Consider the following 24,004-nt stretch of genomic DNA (forward strand, 5'->3'; position numbering starts at 1 on the left):
CAAAAATGTCTTTATTTTCTATCCTGGAGTTATACAACAGTCAATTCAGGAACATTTGATACAAAACTATGACCTAGACACTAAGGGACCCTTTGATGAAGGATCATATATTTGTACAAAACACTGCTGTGGAGAGGTATTATCCGACCTAAATGACCTCTGTCATTGAATTTCACTAAAAATATTCAATTCAAAGAGTCAATTATAATGATTCTTAGGTCTGCAAACCTTTTTATTATTCGAGTGTTATACATAAACAAATATGTGATACTTGTTTCACCTGTAATAAGCATTAAGAGTGATAGACCTACGTATGTACCACTTAATATCAACATACCTCTGTGAACAGCACCGATCATTCTAGTTACATGTAGATTACATACAGTGACACAAAAGTTCGACAAAATGTTAAGTTCATGTTTTTAATAAAGTAAACACATAGTGTTGACCATATTGAAATATTCCATTCAATTTTACACATCAAATAAGGCTTGATTTGAGTTCACATCAGAGAAAGTAATCGGCAAAATATTGTTGAACTTAAAGAGCCAGATCCACTCCGTTATGGATATTTTTTCATATTTTGTTGACTGGAAATGTTGTTGTATACTAATAGATAATATATAAATAAAGACAAAGTTTCGAACTTGAAATTAAAAGGGTACCGAAGATATCGGTGCTGGAATTAGTCTCATTAGTCAACACCAGGATATGAATATTGATGAGGAAAAGTCACGTGATACGTTCAGACGCGGTCAGAGTTCTTACTGTCAAATAAAATACCCACTTCTTCGTGATTTGTTTTTAAATTCAGTTCGGTCTTCACAGCATTCCAGCTTTCCGTATGATCACCAATACAAATCTTTGCCTTTGATATATCATGGTCTCGCACCATCTTCCGTTTTCTTCCCCGCTTCCCTCGCACGCTTTCTGCCATCTTGGAAGACGGCAGATTCATTCACAGTTCTTTGCGCATGCGTCAGAGGGCAGGACTTCCCCCAAAGTTATGAATTAGCACCGAGTCATTTCGAACTATTTTTTATAAAACTATTTATTACGTTAGATTGGTAGCGATTTACTTTAAAATTGCGTATTACAGGGTTAGTCAGAACTTTTGCTACCTGAGAAAAATAGAAAATTCTGATTTTTTTTTTTACATAAAATAATATCGGTCGAGGAGTGGGTCTGGCTCTTTAAGCAATTTCATTCTGTTAAAACAATTAATATTACAAAAAAAGATGTGGTCAGTATGTAGTGTTCAACAATGAATGATTATCTGTATTATTTCTTGTAAATTATGTACAATTCTGACACAATGTTCACAGCATTTCCCCTCTAAAACTTCAGACAAGTAGTATTGATCAGACAGTAAATTCCACTGCTGATATGACATAAAATAGTAACATTACAAGCATTAAAAATAACAGTTTCATCTAATGTCCTAATTGAATGTTTTTGTTGACAGAATGGAAATAGAATTCTAGATAAAACAATAAAAAGAACACAAATGTAAATTCACTTATTTCTGTAAACATTAGACTTACGTAGAATATGAATAACAACTTAGCATACAAACATTAAATTTGCCTAAAAGGTGTGTTGTTAATCATATTGATGTTAAATGTTGTATCAAACAGTTTCCATGGTACTTCAATCACACCAGACATATAACATCCCCACAGAGAACACTTTGTGAAGTTTTCTATGATAACAATTATATCAACATACACACAGTATACAGTTTCACTTTAATGTTAACTTTGTCAAGTCACACTGAGGGAGAAGATGTACCGATAACAGAGAAATAATCTTGGTACATGACAGTACATGGTGCCTTAAGTATTAATGTTAGTATATCATTTCAGAATTTCTTTTTAAGCTAAGATATATTGGGGTATATGATGATATAAAAACTGCGATACAGTAAGTAATTTTACATTTTTTCACATGAATCATGTTCCCTATAAACATCATTTCACTCATGACATATGTACATCACATAACAAACTTCAGTAAAAGCAGTCATTCATTTGATACCTATAATTTCCCCACAATGTCACATAATGAAGTACAGAAAATGGTGGTTTGAAATGTCTAGAATTTACCCCGACCCCCACGTCCACCTCGGAAACCTCCACCACCACGAAATCCTCCCCCACCTCCTCGTCCACCGCCGCGGAATCCGCCACCACCTCCTCGTCCTCCTCGACCTCGGAAACCTCCACCGCCTCCTCTTCCACCTCCTCGGCCACCTAAAGCAGAGAATGGAAACTCGTATAAATTCCCTAAATCCAGAATATGGGTATTTATATCTATACCTACATCATAGCCATATGATCACTCTACATGTTTCAAACAGCACATCAAGCATAACTTTCTAAATGTAATATATATAATGGTACATTCTCAGTATTCAATATCCTACAATAGCAGCTTCCTTTGCTTATTAAAATCCTTCTGTTTACCTCTTTACCAATAAATCACATTTTCTGAATAAAGCAACAGCTGACCTAGACAGTAGCAAACAAAGCTTGTTTGTCCATATTTGTCCAATATATCAGAATCTGATCTGAAGAGAAATTGCTAGTCCTTAGAAAGATTTGATATAGTGATTCTGAAAACCTCTATTAAACTTATTCATTTTAGATTTTCCTATACTTTATCAATTAAATAGGGACAATTTTTGTTCATTCCATGACAGAATACAACCTACTGATCTTTCAATTTGACTCAAGTGGTGTTAAATACAAGACAAGACTATTCTTGTGCAAAGTTTGCTGAATGCCAGTCAGCTACTGGTCAAATAAAACTTTCATGTCTTTTTGTTTTCCAGAAGAATTATTTTCCTCCTTATACTCACAAATACAACCATTAATGTAGGAAAATGTAGATTAAATTTTGTTGCAGCCTTTTTTGTTCTTCATCCTAGGATGCTAGTACACAAAAGTCATAAGATCTGTATTCATTGTTCATAGACAGATCCTCTAACAAAAAGGAAGTCAAGGAGAGTGAATGTCATGCCTACTGCTGAATCTCTTGGTCTTTTGAGCCATGAGCTGACAAGGAGGAAACAGGTATTATAACAGAGTAATTAAAGTCTGTTGGTTAATTAGGACTAAAGATTTTACCTCTTCCTCCTCTTGCTCCTCTCCCAGCTCCTTTAGGTTGCGGTAGAAATCTTTGAAGTGGTAATAGTTTTGCAGGATCTATGAAAAACTGAAAATGTAAAGAAATGAAAACATGTTTAAGTAGCAAATTATCCTTTTATATATCTACATTTCAGAGCAAAAAAAGCACTTTTATTCTTTCTCTGCAGAAGCTTAGTGCTTGTGTTACTTAGCTTGACAACTTTTTCTATTAACAGCGAGGCAATAATATTCTTTTGTCATATCTTGATTAACATATACACATAAGTTCGGTCTCTTTATAAAATAGATAAAACAACTTGAGGAGGGGCTTTCTTTGGATCTAAATCTCTTAAGGGGTTAATGTCATATTAATAAGTTGTTCACAAGATATCTCGTACAAAAGCTTTTTATTTCAAAAGTGATTGAGAGGGACCCCTTTGACCACTAACTTCAATCAATGATCACTAAAATCTAACCAGAATTGTCATCCTGAGATTGACTAATAACCCTAATAACATTTACATATGACCCTTAATATTTCTGTACAGCTTCACTGAAATTGGTTCCCAGTTTGGGAGAAATCGGGACAAGATCACTCTAATAATAGGTCTTATTCGTTAATATAGCATACGGAACTAAGAAGAGTGATACTATGGCATGAATATGAGTGATCTGTCCAATAGTTCACAGTATATCTTGTACACAAAGTTATGGACAGAAAAAACTGAAGCACAACATGATTTCTATAATACCATCACTACCCTTATATAAGAGCAGAAAATAATGAAATACAAAATGCTTCAAGAGTAATAATGAATTAAGAAGGATAGAACATCACAATTTACAGTAAATTAACAAACATTTTAATTCACAATCTCCAGTTAATGAGACTCACCTTTGTATCCTTTGTAAATGATTTTGACTTCATGTCATCGGAGAGTTTTACTGATACATACTTTGGTAGCTAAGGAAGCATAACATTGTAATTGATAAATGATTTATGGTTTGTACCCAAGATAAAATAATAGATCAATCTGATAAAAACAGAACCATGTAGTAGTAATTTTTTCTTCTTCAATAAGTTACAATCAATTTTTCGTAGTTTGTACACAATATGATTTAATTTTTTTTTCCATTTCTCAATGAAACAGATTTTCTCTGCCTACTTGATAATGACTGCAAGAGTCAATGATGCCATCTTGCGACCAGTCTGTTTGATCTCATTTTTATCTGTTTACATTCACCTGGTGTGTGGATATTCAATGATGTAAACAAAATTTGGATAAAATAATCAAGTATCTTATAATATACACAAGAAATAAACAACAAATAGATAACAGATTCTTCCGAGGCCCACTTATGAATGAATTTTGAATGACTGAAAAAGGCCCAAATTAGATGTCAATGATGTGACATCACATCACGCCAGCTATTATGCACAGCGATTTGTAACATATTATGTCATTAAATTATCAAATTTATGCATTTATGTGTTATTTTTGCTTTTTGAAACCTATCTAATAAACTAATTATAAGGTATATTAGCTAGGCACTCTACTCTACAGTTACCTACTGCTCAGGAGAGAGAACTGCAAATCTGTATTTGACATATTTATCATTTCTATCCTAGGAAATATAAATTTTTTTCAAAAAGATTTCCATTATTGTAATCTAACAAATATTTGAAAAATCTATCAATGAAATAAAAGGATACGTAGTCTCGAATTGATCCAAATATCTCATCCACTTTCCCAATTTGTTGTTTGTTCTCCAAGTACAGAGGGGCATTGAAGTATGGAATCTTCTCATTTGTGCATTTACAAACCAAATCATCCTCACAGGGGTGCACAAAGTGACATAGTTCTGAAATCAATGAAATCAATGATGAAGAAACGAAACAAAACAAAACAATTCTTCGCGTATTTGCTTTGATTGTGAAATTTACTAGAGTAAATGGCATGCAAAAGAAAGTTTATGCACAGGAAATCTTTCCAAGCCAGTGATTAAATCAATACAAGTTACAAAATAAAAATGAGTCACTAAGTGATTACTGATAATGTAAAACCTTACCCATCACCTCCTCTGGAGGACCATAATCTTGGTATCCACCTCCTCCACGTCCACCTGTGCCAGGAAAGTATCATAAATATAAGTTGCTTCACACTTCCATTTAAGATACAAGATATCATATTCATATTTAAAACTGCAAAAGGGATTGTCAAGAGTATCACTGTATCCTGCATCTATAAAACGATACCTATATGACTATTTCTGTATCAAATGTCTGATCTAGGGAACTGTACTTAAATGTAATAGTAAATGACATATTGCACTATCCCAAGTTTGGTTTTTTCATTTACCATTTTTACATAATGTACCTACATTATAATACATAAAACACTTATCTGAATACACCATGAAAAAGAGGACATATGATGCATATTGAACAAGATGTACTATTATACTGCATATGCTTGTGATTTTTCTTAAGTTTATTTTTACTTGACATCCTACTAACAGCCACAATCATTCTACATGTGCCAGGCTTGAATGGTTAAGGAAAGCCAGAGTTTTAGTGGAAAAACTGCCAACCTGTGACCAGTACCTGGCAACTGCCCAACAAAGGCCTTAAACTGATAATCCAGAGGTGGATGGCCAGGTTATTGTGATAAAATGGTTTAAAGTCATAAGCACATGAAATGTTTTGTTTGTAATACTGACTAAAACTGCTGTATTGGATATTAATCAAAAGAAAGTAATTAACTGTTGCAAAACATTTTGTATTTCCTTCAATAACTACAATTAAAAGCAATATTTTGATATACATGTGACATTCTCGGAAAGAAAAGACAGTCTAAGATATACAATAGAATATTGCCATGACCTTACTTACTATCTAGAGAATTGGAGAAATCAGGAAGGCTGAACTTACCACGTGCAACTGAAGCAGGCATTTGAATTTGAATTTTGGTATTTACCAACAAGGAAACATGTGTTTTGATTCTTTTAAGTCAACACCAAAAAGAGGTTGCAAAGTTTCCATCCCATGCATGATGCATTGTAACACAAAAGCATTTATCCTTAAAACTCTATGCCAAACAGTGGCTCACTCATATGCTCAGGAAACCTTTATTTTCAACTGCAGAACACAAGTCAAAAGTGCAAATAACAATTTCACCTTTATAAGTAAAATTAAAGAAACTTCATTTAAAAAAAAAGTTATTTAACAATAATATGCAAACTTACCTCTAAAACTACCTCTTCCTCCTCTGCCCCCTCCTCTTGATCCTCCTCTAAAGCCACCCCCTCCTCCTCCTCCTCTAAAGCCACCACCTCCACCACCTCCTCTGCCACGAAAGCCTGGTGGTCCCATTTTACTGCAATATTAATGCATTAAGGTCAGCAACTTTTTTGTGTTTTTTCTATGAAGACCTAATTTGACAATCCATATAATCACAAAGATGCTAAACGTTTTGTCAATCACAGGCTGTCGACAGAGAGGAGCCAAGAGATGTCAAGACATGTCCCTTGTCGATTTTCAAATGCATCATCAAGTTTAAAAGTCAAAATATAGACATTCAAGAACCAACTATTTCGGGGCGCCGAGGATATATACAAATGTAAAACTTCAATACAATACTCGGAGAGAACGCGCTCTTCGGTATCGACACCAGAGGCGACACGTGTGACGGCATTCCAGCGAAGCTGATATACTTCAATTAAAGAATAGTGTTTACAATTTACTGATGTGGAATTGCCAACAGCGTCCGCTCAGAACATCAAAACGCGTAAATCTTTCAACTTACCAAATATAAGATTAGGAAAAATACACGTGCTTCCGTTATTATATTTTACACGCATGCGCGTATAGAATATGTCGTAAAAGCAAATTCACAGTAAAGGCAACTCAGAACAAAATTAAGATAAATTTTTCCTGCAAAAATTTAGATTTATAACTGTTAGTGTTTTTTTTAGAATTTTATAAAATGATGTCCAAAATTCGTATAAAAATATATCTCCTTTTCGGTTGTCATAAACATCTAGGTCATTTGAATGTTTAGATAGCATGCATACGCTGCGAACACAAACAGAGCGCAGATTATACGTTGAGGAAAAAACAAAACGTCCACCGTTCGTGGTTTGTGAAAAGCACAATGCCAAGGGACAGCAGGTAACGGACTCATTAAGGTTTATTAATTATTTCACGATCGGGTCTGAAACATTTATTGAAGACAGAAATGTATCTACACCATTGTTAAGGAATGACCCCGCATTATCACCACAACTGGTAATCATGCCCTCACGGTAATCACTACTTGGTCAAAGACTAGGACACTTCGGCGCTATTGCTAATTTGCTTATTTTAGGAATATGCATCGCTATGAAACATGTCATGCCTGAGAAATGCTATATATTTTGAAAATTCTGGTTATTGGCGCCTGCCAACGTGAATCCACTTTAGCTTAAGCGACAAAACATTTTTGTATACATGTGTAAGTAATATTGGATTCAACCACAGGTACATATCTGTAATTTAGAAGACCATTAGCTCGTCTACCCTGACCAGTGCTCGAACGGGAAGAGTGTTTGAACACTTATTTTGTTTTCGGTTGTCACTCCACAAAACGACTGATTCGTCCATTCATGATGCATGAAAAGGTCTCAAACTACTGTGGTAATCTGAATATAGCAGACGACTGTGCAGCTGATCCTGCTGCATGCAACAACTGTAAAAATAAATGTTGGTTCCTAAAAAGTTTGCATACTTAATTTTTTGCTTACTCTGAAACAATCTTAGTAAAATATATATCTAAAAGAAAAGTATTGCATCAAAACTGGATGTTTAACATATTTAGTAAAATACAGTACTAACCAAAACATTGGTCCACATTTCCCCCCATAGAAATACAACTAATCTTACCTTAACTCAAAAATTTCAACCATGTCCTAAACGAACATTCCAAGATAACCGTTATGTAGCTCACTTTTTCATTGGGTAATTTTCATGATCTAATCCCCATTATACTCATCAAAGAAAATGTTTAAAATGGCGCTCAACATTAATGGTAAATGCTAAAGAAAAGCTAAAGTCACCAAATTCATCAGAATGGCATCTGCATCGATCTGTATAAGACATGTTATAGTTTGACTTATCTAATTCATCATATATGTGGTTATATTTGTTGGTATTGAACCATGCCATGGTTAACACAAAATTACAATGGGCTCAAATTAGTCTAGGAACATCATTTAGATCACAGGTTTTTGGTAGAACCTTATGATGTATTTATTATGTATAAAACTTATTTTTTTCACAGATCATACAGAAAAAGGTCTCGATCAAGAAGTGGTTCAAGAGAAAGAAAACGCTACAGGAGTAGGTCCAAGAGCACAGATCGATCAAGAAGATCAAGGTCAAGAGACAGATTAAGACGATCAAGGTCAAGAGAACGAGATAGGGATAGGTCAAAGAGATCAAGATCCCGTGACCGTGACAGACGAAGATCAAGGGAAAGAAGACGTTCGAGGAGTCGGGACAGAGATAGGAGAAGGAGATCAAGGTCACGGGATAGGGACAGAGATCGGAGATCGCGCTCAAGAGATCGAAAGTGAATGTCATTTTGTTTATTTGCAGAAATATGTGTTTCTTGGTTAACACTGTAACAGTATATGTATTAATATTAGTAATAATATCATGACATCTGAGTAGTACCTTAGTCCATTGATCAAGATATCCATTAATATTGTGTAAGACATACATGATTTTCAGTAATAAAAACTACATTTTGTTTTCCTTGATTTATTTGTCATTAATGACTTTTACAGTTGTTTTTTTATTTTATTTAAAAGGAGGGATAAAAGGTCACGATCAAAAACACCTGAGAAATCCAAAACAAAAGGGGATTCATCACCGGAAAGAAAATTGCAATTTAGAGAAGGAGAATTAAGTGTGAGGGATGAACCACTTGACAAGGAAGAGGAGCAGAAAAGGCTTGAGATGGAAATGCAAAAACGAAGAGAAAGAATTGAGCACTGGAGAGCTGAAAGAAAAAAGAATAAAGAGCTAGCCCCAATAAATATAGCCCCTCCCACAAAGATTTGGAGTTTAGAAGATGATGATGATGATGACGACATTGTTGATGATGGGTCAAAAGATGATGATGATGAGCTAGACCCTTTAGATGCCTATATGCAGGTAAATGATTGATATTACTTGATTTTTTTTTATGTTACTTCCTTTTTATATCTCGATTGATATGCCAAGATTCATATTAAGTAACAGTTTTTTTTTGTTAACCAAATTTTGCAACTGATCAGAAAAACCTTAAGATTAAGAGACAGCCTTCTTGCTATTTTCCTTGCAGATCAGAAAGGATTGATCTGTCTTTGATTTTGTATTTTAGTTCCCCATGCTATGTGTATGTATAAAGTTGTGTTTCGAACTTGATTTTTTAAGTTTGTTAATGCAAGTAGTGGTGTAACAATGTGTTAAATTAAATTGGACTTTATGATAAAATCATTATTTTAATCTCAAAGCCATTATGTGCCACTCAGTTTTAATGAATACATGTTTCGTGTTGTTATGAAAATGTGATATTGCATGTTTGGTAATTGTTAAAATGTTTCCTGATATGGCATTGCCTCATCTTTTATGTTAGCAGTCAGTTTGTTTGTCTTTGTCTTGTTGGGTGTTAGATTTGGGAGAGCTGCTAGGGGAGAGGATCATGTCCAGTCGGGAGTTATGATGTAGTGTCAGGCAGTAGTTTTGGCAGAATCTATTAGGAATGACTTATTTGAATCACCCCAAACCAATTGTTTTTAATGCTTATAAAGCATTTTAAAATAAATAAACATTCAGAATAGTTGATGGACTTCCTTTTCTTTCCACACAACTGCACATGTAAGATCCCCTGTGTTTTCATTAAGAGCATTTTGATTCAACAATGATTCAAGAAGTTACTACCTTTTGTTCTTTTCAGTATTTCAATTTTGTCCTGAGATTTCTTTCTGTTCTCAACCCATATCTTTATAACTTGGTGTGCTTTCATTAATCATTAAAACATATGACACTGTTTTCCCTCTTTGACATATTGACCCCTTGTTACCATTTCCATATTTATATTCTTTTCAATAAAGTAAATAATGACTATTTCTTAGGCATTCGATGGGCATGTCCACCCCTCAGTACTTCTTTGTGTTTGTTTAGATTTGAGACTATTTTTAAGCAGAATATATAGCCATTATAGATTTGTCCACCCCTCAGTACTTCTTTGTGTTTGTTTAGATTTGAGACTATTTTTAAGCAGAAGATATAGCCATATATAGATTTGTGTGCTTCTTTGTGTTTGTTTAGATTTGAGACTATTTTTAAGCAGAAGATATAGCCATTATAGATTTGTCCACCCCTCAGTACTTCTTTGTGTTTGTTTAGATTTGAGACTATTTTTAAGTAGAAGATATAGCCATTATAGATTTCAATATTTACATATATATGGGATCTTTCTTATATACACAGTTTTCCTTAGTTGAGCAATTTTACTATCGCTGATATCTAAACAATAAAGATTGTAAGAAAGCAGATGTCAAGGTCCATATGTGAGATATCTTGTTTTTATGAGGGAAATCTTATTTGGGCAAACAGTCTATTCTCTGCTGTGAAAATATTGGTTAGTACACCTTGAGTCGATTCCAATGCTGTCTCATTTAGTTCAATATAGATGAAACAGATGCATGTCTCATTCAATTGAGTATAGATACAAACTGTGCTCGATGTCTGATTAAATGTGGTATAGACATACAAACTGTATATGATGTCTCGTTGTGTTTAATACAGATAGAATAGATGCATGATGTTTCATTGTTTACTATATAATACTGACACTTACAATACTTGTTCTCAGTAATACTATATTCTATTGATAACTCTATTATTATCTCTCCTGTCTTTTTACAGAATATTGAGGAGAAATCCAACAAAGAGAAGGAACAGAAATCTGGCATTAAATCGGAAAATGGTTCAAGTGTAAGTATATCTCTTGGTCATGATCTCTCATTGTCTTCTAATTCTAACAAAAAGATATGTATATTTAATATTTGGTTTGTTTAGAATTTGAAATTTGTAAATTTCCTGGATGACCTACTACTGTAAGTGCTGTAAAATTGGGACTGAGTGTTCGACCCTGTTGTTATGTTACCCATTTTATCCCCTGTTTGTTTGTTCTTGTTTTCAGACAGATACAACTTCTGCTTTGGGAAAAGTGACCATGATTACAGGTGTTGTGAAGACTAAAACTGATACATCACTACAGAAAGGAGAATTGATGTTAAACAACGTGGATGCCATGGAGGTATGCTTTGTTATACTATCCCCTACCCCCTCCCTACCCCCTCCCTACCCACCACCCCTTCCGCAGTTAAGTTAGGGGCTATATTGGAATAAGCTAATCTGTTTGGCTGTCCATTAACAAAATTTATCTAGTTATGCATTCGCTGAGTTTTCAATGTATTTTTCTTATTTCATATGAAGTGCCAGTACTAATTATGTAAGCCTTCTAAAATGAATTTGCATTTCAATCATTTGTTAGGGAGTTATGTCCCTTCTTTGTGAAAATATGACAATTTTGTTTGCAGTGCATTTCCTCATTTCCAAATGAAATTTCTGTGTATTTAGAGCTAATTGCCAGTAATATATGGAGTTGTGCCCCAAAATAATTTTTCTTTCCAATCCTATTTTTCTGGAGTTACCCCAATTGAAGTGAAATGTGGGGATAGGAAGGAGGAGAGGAGTGTACTTTTGTAGAATTGCAGCTGGATAATAAGTATTCATTTTGAACACTTCATTTCCTTCATAGTCTATGTATGTCATTGTTAAACATTGTTTCCCTTTAAATAGATGGAACATGAAATCACTTACAAATTGTTTACCACTATACTCAACTGTTTTCATTTCAGTATTCCTCAGAAGAGGAAGAAGAGGATTTAGATTCCACCATGGCAAAAATTAAAAACAGTAAAAAGGTAATCATCTCTAAGTGTATTGAAACTCATATAGGAATATGGCTTGAAATGCCCCAGGCTTGTTTTTTTTTGTTTGTTTGTTTGTTTGTTTTCATGTTGTTAACGTGGGTTAAGATTCCTTTTGTAATTTGAGGGTATTGTGATTGATATTGCTTGAGGACATATGATATTTTTAATGAATCATTTGATTTTTGTACTACATTTGGCTGGTATTGTTGAGATGATGAGTGAATATTTTTGTGAATATATGAACTATCTTGAGGAAGATTAGGTTAATTAGATAAAACTAAAGGTAAGGTAACTTTCTGCCCTTGCCAAGTCATATATCATGCATGTTGAGTTTCTCTTGACATAAACTTGCTTGGTGTGTTGTAGGAACTACTGGTCGTGGACCACACAAGAATATATTATGCTCCATTTCGCAAAGATTTTTATGTAGAAGTTCCGGAAATACGAAAGATGACAACAGAAGGTAGGCAAGTTTGTTGTACTTGAGATTTAAGATTTTGAGATTCTGATTGGCTTAGAAATTAAACAATTTACAGAGTATTCCAGTCAGACAGAACTTATCGTGTAAGATTACCATGAAGTATTTCATTCATTGATATATACACAAAGGGTCATGTTTCTGATGATTTCACTACAAATTATGCACAAAACAATTAACTGAGGAATAATTGATCTTGTGCCTTTAAAGTAACTCTGTATAATTATGTTTTTCACAGAGGTGGATGCCTACAGGATCGAACTGGAAGACATTAAAGTTCGGGGTAAAAACTGTCCTAAACCAATTAAATCCTGGGCGCAATGTGGATGCAGCAAAAAGATCATGGATGCTTTCAAGAGGTAAGCATTACATCTTTTAAAGATATGATACATGATACATATTAAGTTGTAGAATTAGTGATGAAACTGCTAGATGTTGTAGTGTAGACTGTTGCATACTGCTACTTCACATGCTATTAAGTTAATATTTTGTGCTTAAAGTCTTAAAGGTTTAACATAATGAAATATTTGATGTTTCAGACATGATTATGACAAGCCAACACCAATCCAGGCACAAGCCATCCCGGCCATTATGAGTGGAAAGGACTTAATTGGGATAGCTAAAACAGGCAGTGGTAAAACTCTGGCTTTTCTGATCCCAATGTTCCGTCATATCAAGGACCAGCCGGAACTTGATGAGGATGATGGGCCTATAGGTAGAGAAAGTTACACAATATCTCATATTAATTTGTTCACATGAGTGTTTAATTTCATAACTAGAGTACACATCCATATAGACTGGAAATTATTCTGCCAACATACGTTTTCTTCTTGAACAATTTTACTTTCCTTGACATGGAATATAAGGGGTTATTCTTTGTGACACTCTGACCTACAATAATTAATACTTTGATGAAAAAAGCAATGACAGAAACTAGAAAAGAGACCTAGAACCTCACTAGCCACTAATAACGGAGATAATATATGCAGTGAACTCTTTGAACCTGGATTTATGTTGACATGTTTTCCTTTTATGTTCAATTGCTACACAAAATACCATTGGATTAAGGTTTTGTGTTTATTCTTCTGCTTCAATATGTTGCTCTTTCCCTAAGTTTATTGCCCTTTAATACTAAAGTGTTAATAATGCATGGCCTCTATTTATCAACAGCGGTGGTGATGACCCCTACCAGGGAACTGGCCATGCAGATCACTATAGAATGTAAGAAGTTTGCCAAACCTCTGGGCCTTCGTGCTGTTTGTGTATATGGGGGAACTGGAATATCAGAACAGATTGCTGAACTCAAGCGTGGCTGCGAGATCATTGTGTGCACCCCAGGCCGCATGATTGACATGTTATCAGCCAATAATGGTGAGTTGTTGAATGAGTCAAGAAGAGAGGGCATTATTACCACTTAATAAATGTTTGTTATAAGAACAGTAGGTCCATTTTGTTCAGATGTAGAGAAGCATTACACATATATTACCATAATAGGTGATATGTCTTCTTAGTGTTATAGTTACTGGTACTGTCATTGTAGGATAAAGTTGGGTCTGTTTAGAGTTTTCATATTACTCTACAAAACAGACAAATAAATATGCACAAGCAGAAATGAACCATGACGGAAGATGAGATGTTTTATGGAATAAAGCTACAAAACAGTGATGAATGAAACACCATAAGTACATATCGTGGAAATCACCTGTTTGTTCTTTATATTTAGAGTCTAGCAATTTCATTATGATCATTGCTTCTGGTATCTAGAGAGTCAGGACCCTTGAGTGAGAGAAGACGGCGAGGGGTATTGTTATTTGGGATGACAGGAAGATTGAGTTGGAAAAAATGATATAAGGTATTAGTATCTAAAAATCAGAAAGCTTGAGTGTGAGACTAGGATGTAGGGCACTGGTATCTAGGGAGAGAGGAAACTTGAGTGAGCGACCAGGATGTAGGGCACTGGTATCTAGGGAGAGAGGAAACTTGAGTGAGCGACCAGGAAGTAGGGCACTGGTATCTAGGGAGAGAGGAAACTTGAGTGAGCGACCAGGATGCAGGGCACTGGTATCTAGGGAGAGAGGAAACTTGAGTGAGCGACCAGGATGCAGGGCACTGGTATCTAGGGAGAGAGGAAACTTGAGTGAGCGACCAGGATGTAGGGCACTGGTATCTAGGGATAGAGGAAACTTGAGTGAGCGACCAGGATGCAGGGCACTGGTATCTAGGGAGAGAGGAAACTTGAGTGAGCGACCAGGATGCAGGGCACTGGTATCTAGGGAGAGAGGAAACTTGAGTGAGCGACCAGGATGTAGGGCACTGGTATCTAGGGATAGAGGAAACTTGAGTGAGCGACCAGGATGTAGGGCACTGGTATCTAGGGAGAGAGGAAACTTGAGTGAGCGACCAGGATGCAGGGCACTGGTATCTAGGGAGAGAGGAAACTTGAGTGAGCGACCAGGATGTAGGGCACTGGTATCTAGGGATAGAGGAAACTTGAGTGAGCGACCAGGATGTAGGGCACTGGTATCTAGGGAGACAGAAAGCTTGAGTGGGAAACAAGGATGTAGGATACTGGTATCTAGGGAGACAGAATGCTTGAATGTGAGACTAGTATGTAGGGCACTGGTATCCAGGGAGAGAGGAAACTTGAATGGGAGACAAGGATGTAGGATACTGGTATCTAGGGAGACAGAATGCTTAAGTGGGAGACTGGGATGTAGGGCACTGGTATCTATAGAGACAGAATGCTTGAGTGGGAGACCAGGATGTAGGGCACTGGTATCTAGGGAAACAGAATGCTTGAGTGGGAGACCAGGATGTAGAATACTGGTATCTAGGGAGACAGAAAGCTTGAGTGGGAGACCATGATGTAGGGCACTGGTATCCAGGGAGAGAGGAAACTTGAGTGAGAGACCAGGATGTAGAATACTGGTATCTAGGGAGACAGGAAGCTTGAGTGAGAGACCAGGATGTAGGGCACTGAATCCCACACATGCCATGTAATCCATCTGTTTCTCTCTATCAGGCATTCAGGTCATTCAAATTGTGACCCAGTTATATTTATGTTGACCTTCACACTGAAATCATCGGTTGTCTTGGAGGTAATAGATGCCGGAAGACTGTTGCCATGGTGATTATCAACGACTGCCATTGAAATCAGGAAATGGTTTTGATATGTTAAAATTTGAAACAAAAAATGTTCAAATAGTTGGTATTTCATGATAGCTATACTTTTATTCACTAGATAACTCTAAAAGAAAATTCCCATTTGCGTACTTTAAAAATGTCCTTAGGAGTGACACATAAAGCATGTAATGTGAAAGTATGTATTTATTTAGCACCATAATCATGTTGAAACAAGGTCAAGAAAACAAGGGTTAAATTGTCATTGAGCACTGAACATATCCTACAAGGTTAAAGTGTTTCAAAAATTAAAATTCGTTTTTCAGGTAGAGTAACAAACCTTCGACGATGCACATACATTGTGTTGGATGAAGCTGACCGAATGTTTGACATGGGTTTTGAACCTCAGGTAAGACCATATAATTTAATCAAATTAGAGACAAATTGTGTGTTATATATATCACTGTGAGCTGTCAATGTCATAACATATCAACTTACATCAGAGTGAGTGTCTACCTGTTATACATCATTAACTTACATCAGAGTGAGTGTGTACCCTGTTATACATCATTAACTTACATCAGAGTGAGTGTGTACCCTGTTATACATCATTAACTTACATCAGAGTGAGTGTGTACCCTGTTATACATCATTAACTTACATCAGAGTGAGTGTGTACCCTGTTATACATCATTAACTCACTTCAGAGTGAGTGTCTACCCTGTTATACATCATTAACTTACATCAGAGTGAGTGTCTACCCTGTTATACATCATTAACTTACATCAGAGTGAGTGTGTACCCTGTTATACATCATTAACTTACATCAGAGTGAGTGTGTACCCTGTTATACATCATTAACTCACTTCAGAGTGAGTGTCTACCCTGTTATACATCATTAACTTACATCAGAGTGAGTGTCTACCCTGTTATACATCATTAACTTACATCAGAGTGAGTGTCTACCCTGTTATACATCATTAACTTACATCAGAGTGAGTGTGTACCCTGTTATACATCATTAACTTACATCAGAGTGAGTGTGTACCCTGTTATACATCATTAACTTACATCAGAGTGAGTGTGTACCCTGTTATACATCATTAACTTACATCAGAGTGAGTGTGTACCCTGTTATACATCATTAACTTACATCAGAGTGAGTGTGTACCCTGTTATACATCATTAACTTACATCAGAGTGAGTGTCTACCCTGTTATACATCATTAACTGATAAGAATTCTCAACTATCAACAACTGTTTTCCAGGTGATGAAAATAGTTGACAATATTCGTCCTGATCGTCAGACAGTAATGTTCTCCGCCACCTTTCCGAGGCAGATGGAGGCTCTTGCCAGAAAGATCCTTACCAAGCCGATTGAGGTCCAAGTGGGTGGGCGCAGTGTGGTGTGTAAAGATGTGGAACAGCATGTTATTGTGATTGATGAGGACAAGAAGTTCCTGAAGTTACTGGAGCTGCTGGGTATCTACCAGGAGAAGGGCAGTGTGCTGGTGTTCGTAGACAAACAGGAGCATGCAGATGATTTGATGAAGGATCTGATGAAACACTCGTATCCGTGCCTGTCCCTGCATGGTGCTATTGACCAGTACGATCGTGACAGCACAATCAGTGACTTTAAAAGTGGAAACATTAGTCTTCTGGTAAGATTACTACACAACTCAAAACAAAGGGGTATACCTATACACACATGCTTGAATATTTACACTCCAAATACACAGATATATTTACGGTCAAAAGCATACAGGTGTATTTACACTAAAAAAAATAAGTATACATCCATGTATTTACACTACAATAATTTCACTAAAAACAAACAGGTAAATTTACACTGCAAAAATACAGATATATTTACAGTTCTAAAGATTTACAGGTATGTAAACACTCAAAACATACAGGTATATTTACATTTATACTTCAAAAATACAGGATATATCTACACACTCAACTTTCAGAGTTTATTGGGGGTTTGTATTCCAAAACTATGGTACACACTACTGGTTTTTGTTGTAAATGGGTCTTCACTGATAGCAATAAAATTTGAGAACTTATCATCTGACAGGTGGCAACGTCTGTGGCTGCACGAGGTCTGGATGTACGACATCTGATACTGGTGGTGAATTATGACTGTACCAATCACTATGAGGACTACGTACATAGATGTGGGTAGGTAACTCACTAATCTTAATTAGCCAATCATTGTCATAATTGAATCTGTTTTTTCTGAATAACGATCGGGTACTAATTTTCTGCAAATGTTGATTAAAATCTTATTTTGAAAATAATTTTTCATTATTCACATTTCTTACACCATTATCATGCTATGAACTTTTGAAGATTTCATATGAAAAACTATTAATGAAAATTCATATTTTTCATGATATCTTTTTGATGTGGTACCTTTATCGATACTCAGCACTAACATACATATGTTTACTGTTTAAAGTCGAACAGGAAGGGCAGGTAACAGAGGGTTTGCATACACTTTCATCACTCCAGAGCAGGAGCGTTACGCTGGAGACATTCTGAAGGCGCTTGAGATGTCAGGAGCTAGTGTACCTGCTGACCTTGAACGACTGTGGAATGATTACAAGGAAAGAGCCAAGGCTGTATGTTCTTTTTGATGCCAGTGTTTATATATGTTCTGTTTAACAAGTTGGTACATTTGCCATTTCAAAAGTTAACTAACCAATCAGTTTTCTTTTTAAAATGTATTTTGGTATAAAACCTGTATATAAAACACTACTTATGATCCTAGGTGTATCCAGGTAATACATTTTCTAATTTGTTATGAGATTTGGATTTTTTGGATTTTGATTTATGATTGATATAATTTTGTTCAAAAGTACCAGTCCTGCTTCTTGTCTATTTTTCCTGTACACATAAAATAACTTTGTCATTGTATAAGGAAGTATTGGTGACAGCTTTCCAGATTAGCTGCAGATACATAAGTGACTGTGACTGTGGTATTGATTTACAGGAGGGTCGAACAGTGAAAAGCTCTAGTGGATTCAAGGGTAAAGGATTCAAGTTTGATGAAACTGAGGCCCATTTAGCAGACGAGAGGAAGAAGGCACAGAAGGCAGCACTTGGTCTCCAGGATTCTGATGATGAGGATGCCAGTTTGGACGTAAGTATACCTGACTTATAAAGAGAGGTCTATGTTGATAAAGCCTTAGTAAACCCGATTTGCTGTAAGTCATACCTGAACTTCTGAAATATTTCTCCAAACTTGGATTATTGATATTCTTACAGTTTTTTCTGTTACTGACTTCTTAAAATGTTTTCTGATGGTACTATTTTGATGTTCTATCTTTATGTCTAATGTTACCTATAGATTGACCAGCAGATTGAGGACATGTTTGCCAGCGTTAAACGAGTCACTGATGTTGCTAAGCCAATAGTACCTACCCAGACCCCACAACCACAGATAGTGGCACCAACTGTCTCCAACCAACAAAAGCTGGAGCTGGCTAAACGTCTGGCTGCCAAGATCAACATGCAGAAGAAGATTGGGCCTGATGCTCAGGACATCACCCAGCAGGCTGCCAAGTCCATCCTTACTGGAGATGGAGCCGCACCACAAGTGGCTGTAAGTCACCTACACATTTTAGACAATATACAAAGGATATAGAACTAAATGTTTATACTTCTAACTGCTACAACTTACCTGGTTACTTTCTGATGATTATGGCTGCTTTCGCATAACCCAGTTGAAATAGTTCAGGTGGTGTGGAATTACTACACTATACATAAACGCACATGTACCAGATGTTGGACCTGACATATGTAATGCTCAAAATGTACAGTTTCAGAATTTCATGTCCAGCATAAATCAATCAACCAAAATTAAGATACCATCCATTTCACTCATACTTTATAGCACAATGCTACCGGTAATATGTGAGTGCATCAACCCTACTTTTTAAGCTGAAATTCTTAAAACTAACAATATTCAGCATGTTAGATGCCAAATATGCCACAGTCCAGCCTCAGTCTCGATCTGTACCTAGCCATTTTTAGCAGGTTTAACCGGTCTAACCTTTTCAATTGCTTACGCGAAAGTGCCCTATGTGTCCAGAGTTTGTGTACACAGTTATTCCCCAATTTTACATCTGTCATGCAGATTTTGGTTGTAAATGGAAGACTAATAGATTATTCCAGAACTGATCTGTAGTTGAAGATTATGTAATTTTAAAAGGTGAAGCCTAATTGATAACATTTAAATGTTGGAAAAAACTATGAATTGACTAAAAAAGATGTTGCATTTTGCACCGATGCTTTGCTGTATCAGCTCTTCAGGTGCGTAGTTGTACAGTGTTCATATATATATATATTAATTAATTATTGATGATATTATGTTGTTCGACCATGTAGACAACCATGTCGGCCTACTAAGGTAGCAAAACTAATTGTAAAGGATCTAAAGATTTTAAAGTGCTGATGCTTTACTACTCACAAGTGTTTCCAGTTTTATTACTTTCTTATACATATATATTATATATATATCAGAAAGTTAGACATGTATAATATAAATGTTCACTGTATTTTCTGTTTAAAGTCAAAGACAATAGCAGAACAAATGGCAGAGAAGATTAATGCCAAGCTTGGCTACCGACCACAGACAGAGGATGAGGATGGTGCGGACAGCAATGCCGAGACATTTAAGCGTTACGAGGAGGAACTCGAAATCAACGACTTCCCACAGACAGCACGTTGGAAGGTCACATCAAAGGTCAGTCTCTATTCGAGGTGATCAGTTTGATATTTAAATTGAATTGTTTTGTTGTATTCGAAGTATTTAACTTTTTGTTGTCATGTTAAATTAGACACCAGAATGTAACAAAGTTAAGTGTAAAATGAAATATTTAGAGCGACACTACTCAGTGTTAGAGTCACTCGGTGATCATTACAGAATTTCACCTTTTCTTTTAACAGGAGGCCCTGGCCCAGATATGTGAGTACTCAGAGGCAGGAATCACAGTAAGAGGGACATATTTCTTGCCTGGTAAAGAGGTGAAGGAAGGCGAGAGGAAACTTTATCTAGCTATAGAGGCTACTAGCGACATGGCCATACAGAAAGCCAAGAAGGAGATTACACGTCTCATCAAGGAGGAGCTCATTAGATTGGTAAGTATGGTCTCATCTCAGTGTTTTACTCATTTGGGTGTGAAAATACCAATAGAGGTTTTCCTGGACAGATCCAGGCAGTAGTAAAAAGGGAGAAACCATGAGTTTGAAAAATGAATTAAGGTTTCAAGTTTGAGTCGTTTCAGGGACTGAAAAGGCCATTATTGTACAAAGACCTTACTTTTTTGCCAAGAAAATCAGATTTCATGGATTACAAGGGTAAACAAAATATTAGATATTTTAAATTAAATCATAACAACTCTGTGGTATTATCACCCATACACTCGCTATCTCCTGAACAGTGATATCATCACCCAGACTGTGATATTTCGTTTATGATTTCAAAGAGAAGGATGCAGGACCACATGTTGATATGAGATAAACACTACAATATCATCTTATCTTTGTTTTCCAGCAAACATCGTACCAACCATTAAACAAGGGACGCTACAAGGTGGTATAGACACCATTAAACAAGGGACTCTGCGAGCTGGTACAGACACCATTACACAAGGGATGCTACAATGTAGCATAGACAATACAGCTGATGAATTGTTTTTAACATCTGTAATAATATGTCCGGTCTGTTGTAGATGGTAATACTTGTTGCATGGTTTGACTATTTAAGGAAAGTGATATGCATAGCACTTTTCATCTTAGAAAACGAGTATAAGATACCAATATGTACTGATTCAAAGACCTGACTTTATACTAATTTTTGCGAGGATATACCTCTTTTTAAACAGATCAATCTTCCTTGAAATTTAAATGAAGCCTTAATGGCCTATAAAGTAATGTTTGATGGATTTTGGTGTAGACTCTTTATTGAATATGCTGTTGTCAATAAAGTATTTTATCACTATCTTATCTCTTCTTTCTTCATATCAGAAAAAAGACACTACTATTGAGAAAATTATTATATGAAACAGAAACCTTAAAGGTACATCTATTATTTACCACTATCATGGGTAGTTCAAATGTATAACATTATATGCTTTCATAAAAATAACAGTCAAGATCATAAAACAACTTTGCAATATTTTTCAAGCAGACAGAACCCTAAGTTCAAGTTAGCGTTACTTTTGATCTTGTGCATAGTGACTTGAAATTGTCAGAAACATCACATCTAATATTTATAGGAATTTAATATGGTCTCAATATGGTGACAGAGCATTCTTTGGCTCTTTCTCTAGATTTGTTTGTCATTTGCTTGTTCTTATACAAAGTGCCATGAAAATAAATTACAATAATATATCAACCTTTGACCTATTTCATCCAAAAAAGCTGTATATATAATAATGTATAGTAACACATACCACTCCTGGTATAGGGTTGTATCACAGGAGGGTAAAGGGTTACTGAAGTTATAGTAATATGTACCACTCCTAGTAAAGGGTTGTATCTAAGGGTCGTATCACAGGAGGGTTAAGGGTTACTGAAGTTATTGTAATATGTACCACTCCTGGTATAGGGTTGTATCTCAGGAGGGTAAAGGGTTACTGAAGATCACTCCTGGTACAGGGTTGTATCTCAGGAGGGTTAAGGGTTCCTGGATTTATAATAATATGTACCACTCCTGGTATAGGGTTGTAACACAGGAGGGTTAAGGGTTACTGAAGTTATAGTAATATGTACCACTTCTGGTATAGGGTTGTATGTCAGGAGGGTAAAGGGTTACTGAAGTTATAGTAATATGTACCACTTCTGGTATAGGGTTGTATCACAGGAGGGTCAAGGGTTACTGAAGTTGTAGTAATATGTACCACTTCTGGTATAGGGTTGTATCACAGGAGGGTTAAGGGTTACTAAAGTTCACTTCTGGTAAAGGGTTGTATCACAGGAGGATTAAGGGTTACTGAAGTTATTGTAATATGTACCACTCCTGGTAAAGGGTTGTATCTCAGGAGGGTAAAGGGTTACTGAAGATCACTCCTGGTATAGGGTTGTATCACAGGAGGGTAAAGGGTTACTGAAGTTATAGTAATATGTACCACTCCTGGTAAAGGGTTGTATCTAAGGGTCGTATCACAGGAGGGTTAAGGGTTCCTGGAGTTATAGTAATATGTACCACTCCTGGTATAGGGTTGTATCTCAGGAGGGTTAAGGGTTCCTGGAGTTATGATAATATGTACCACTCCTGGTATAGGGTTGTATCACAGGAGGGTTAAGGGTTACTGAAGTTATAGTAATATGTAACACTTCTGGTATAGGGTTGTATCTCAGGAGGGTAAAGGGTTACTGAAGTTGTAGTAATATGTACCACTTCTGGTATAGGGTTGTATCACAGGAGGGTTAAGGGTTACTGAAGTTGTAGTAATATGTACCACTTCTGGTATAGGGTTGTATCACAGGAGGGTTAAGGGTTACTAAAGTTCACTTCTGCTAAAGGGTTGTATCACAGGAAGATTAAGGGTTACTTAAGTTGTAGTAATATGTACCACTTCTGGTATAGGGTTGTATCACAGGTGGGTTAAGGGTTACTAAAGTTCACTTCTGGTAAAGGGTTGTATCACAGGAGGGTTAAGGGTTCCTTGAGTTTTAGTAATATGTACCACTTCTGGTATAGGGTTGTATCTCAGGAAGGTTAAGGGTTACTGAAGTTATAGTAATATGTACCACTCCTGGTATAGGGTTGTATCACAAGAGGGTTAAGGGTTACTGAAGATCACTTCTGGTATAGGGCTGTATCTCAGGTGGGTAAAGGTTTACTGAAGTTCACTTCTGGTATAGTGTTGTATCTCAGGAATTTAAAGGGTTATGTAATCTTTAGTGTGAAGTGCTCGTAAACTTTAAATTTCTAAACCTATATAAAGAGTTACAGCTCTTGATTCAACATAGTCCCTTTATCTGTTCAAATCTCTACAGAAATTCTAGGCAACACTCAGATTTAGTATGTAGATTCTATGAAAGACAGCTGTCAGACTTTCTTGGATTTTGTCAGTTTTAGGTTACTCTCTTTCTCCAGAAATACAGAATAGATTGTTTTGAAATTTTGAGATGTTGCTGCCTTCACTCACACCTGTTAAATCTTCTAAACATTTTATAGAATCTCCCTCGTGGTGCCTCATAGAATTTCCCGTTGGTGTTGAATCTCCTGGAGCCA

The 24,004-nt window shown here is 36.0% G+C and overlaps 2 protein-coding genes across 2 annotated transcripts; one reads left to right on the top strand and one right to left on the bottom strand.

The window, feature by feature from the left end:
- Nucleotides 1-408: 408 nt before the first annotated feature.
- On the bottom strand, nt 409-6,501 carry LOC132554930 (H/ACA ribonucleoprotein complex subunit 1-like). Its single transcript, XM_060219260.1, has 6 exons — nt 6,375-6,501; nt 5,199-5,252; nt 4,843-4,991; nt 4,024-4,083; nt 3,129-3,216; nt 409-2,252 (listed from the first exon to the last, which is right to left on the bottom strand). The coding sequence occupies exons 1-6, from the start codon at nt 6,499-6,501 to the stop codon at nt 2,095-2,097; spliced, it is 636 nt and encodes a 211-aa protein (XP_060075243.1). The 3' UTR covers nt 409-2,094.
- A 748-nt stretch (nt 6,502-7,249) lies between these two features.
- LOC132554911 (probable ATP-dependent RNA helicase DDX46) lies at nt 7,250-21,763 on the top strand. The gene is made up of 19 exons (XM_060219242.1): nt 7,250-7,299; nt 8,447-8,737; nt 8,979-9,324; nt 11,083-11,151; nt 11,360-11,476; nt 12,081-12,146; nt 12,522-12,618; nt 12,872-12,992; nt 13,173-13,348; nt 13,804-14,004; nt 16,080-16,162; nt 17,022-17,414; nt 17,834-17,937; nt 18,218-18,380; nt 18,752-18,901; nt 19,109-19,363; nt 20,333-20,506; nt 20,710-20,901; nt 21,317-21,763. The coding sequence occupies exons 1-19, from the start codon at nt 7,283-7,285 to the stop codon at nt 21,362-21,364; spliced, it is 3,063 nt and encodes a 1,020-aa protein (XP_060075225.1). The 5' UTR covers nt 7,250-7,282; the 3' UTR covers nt 21,365-21,763.
- The last annotated feature ends 2,241 nt before the right edge of the window (nt 21,764-24,004 follow it).

The sequence above is a fragment of the Ylistrum balloti genome, unplaced genomic scaffold (assembly GCF_031769215.1).
Source record: "Ylistrum balloti isolate Yb309-2 unplaced genomic scaffold, AGI_CSIRO_Ybal_v1 Utg370450, whole genome shotgun sequence".
Lineage (NCBI taxonomy): Eukaryota > Metazoa > Mollusca > Bivalvia > Pectinida > Pectinidae > Ylistrum > Ylistrum balloti.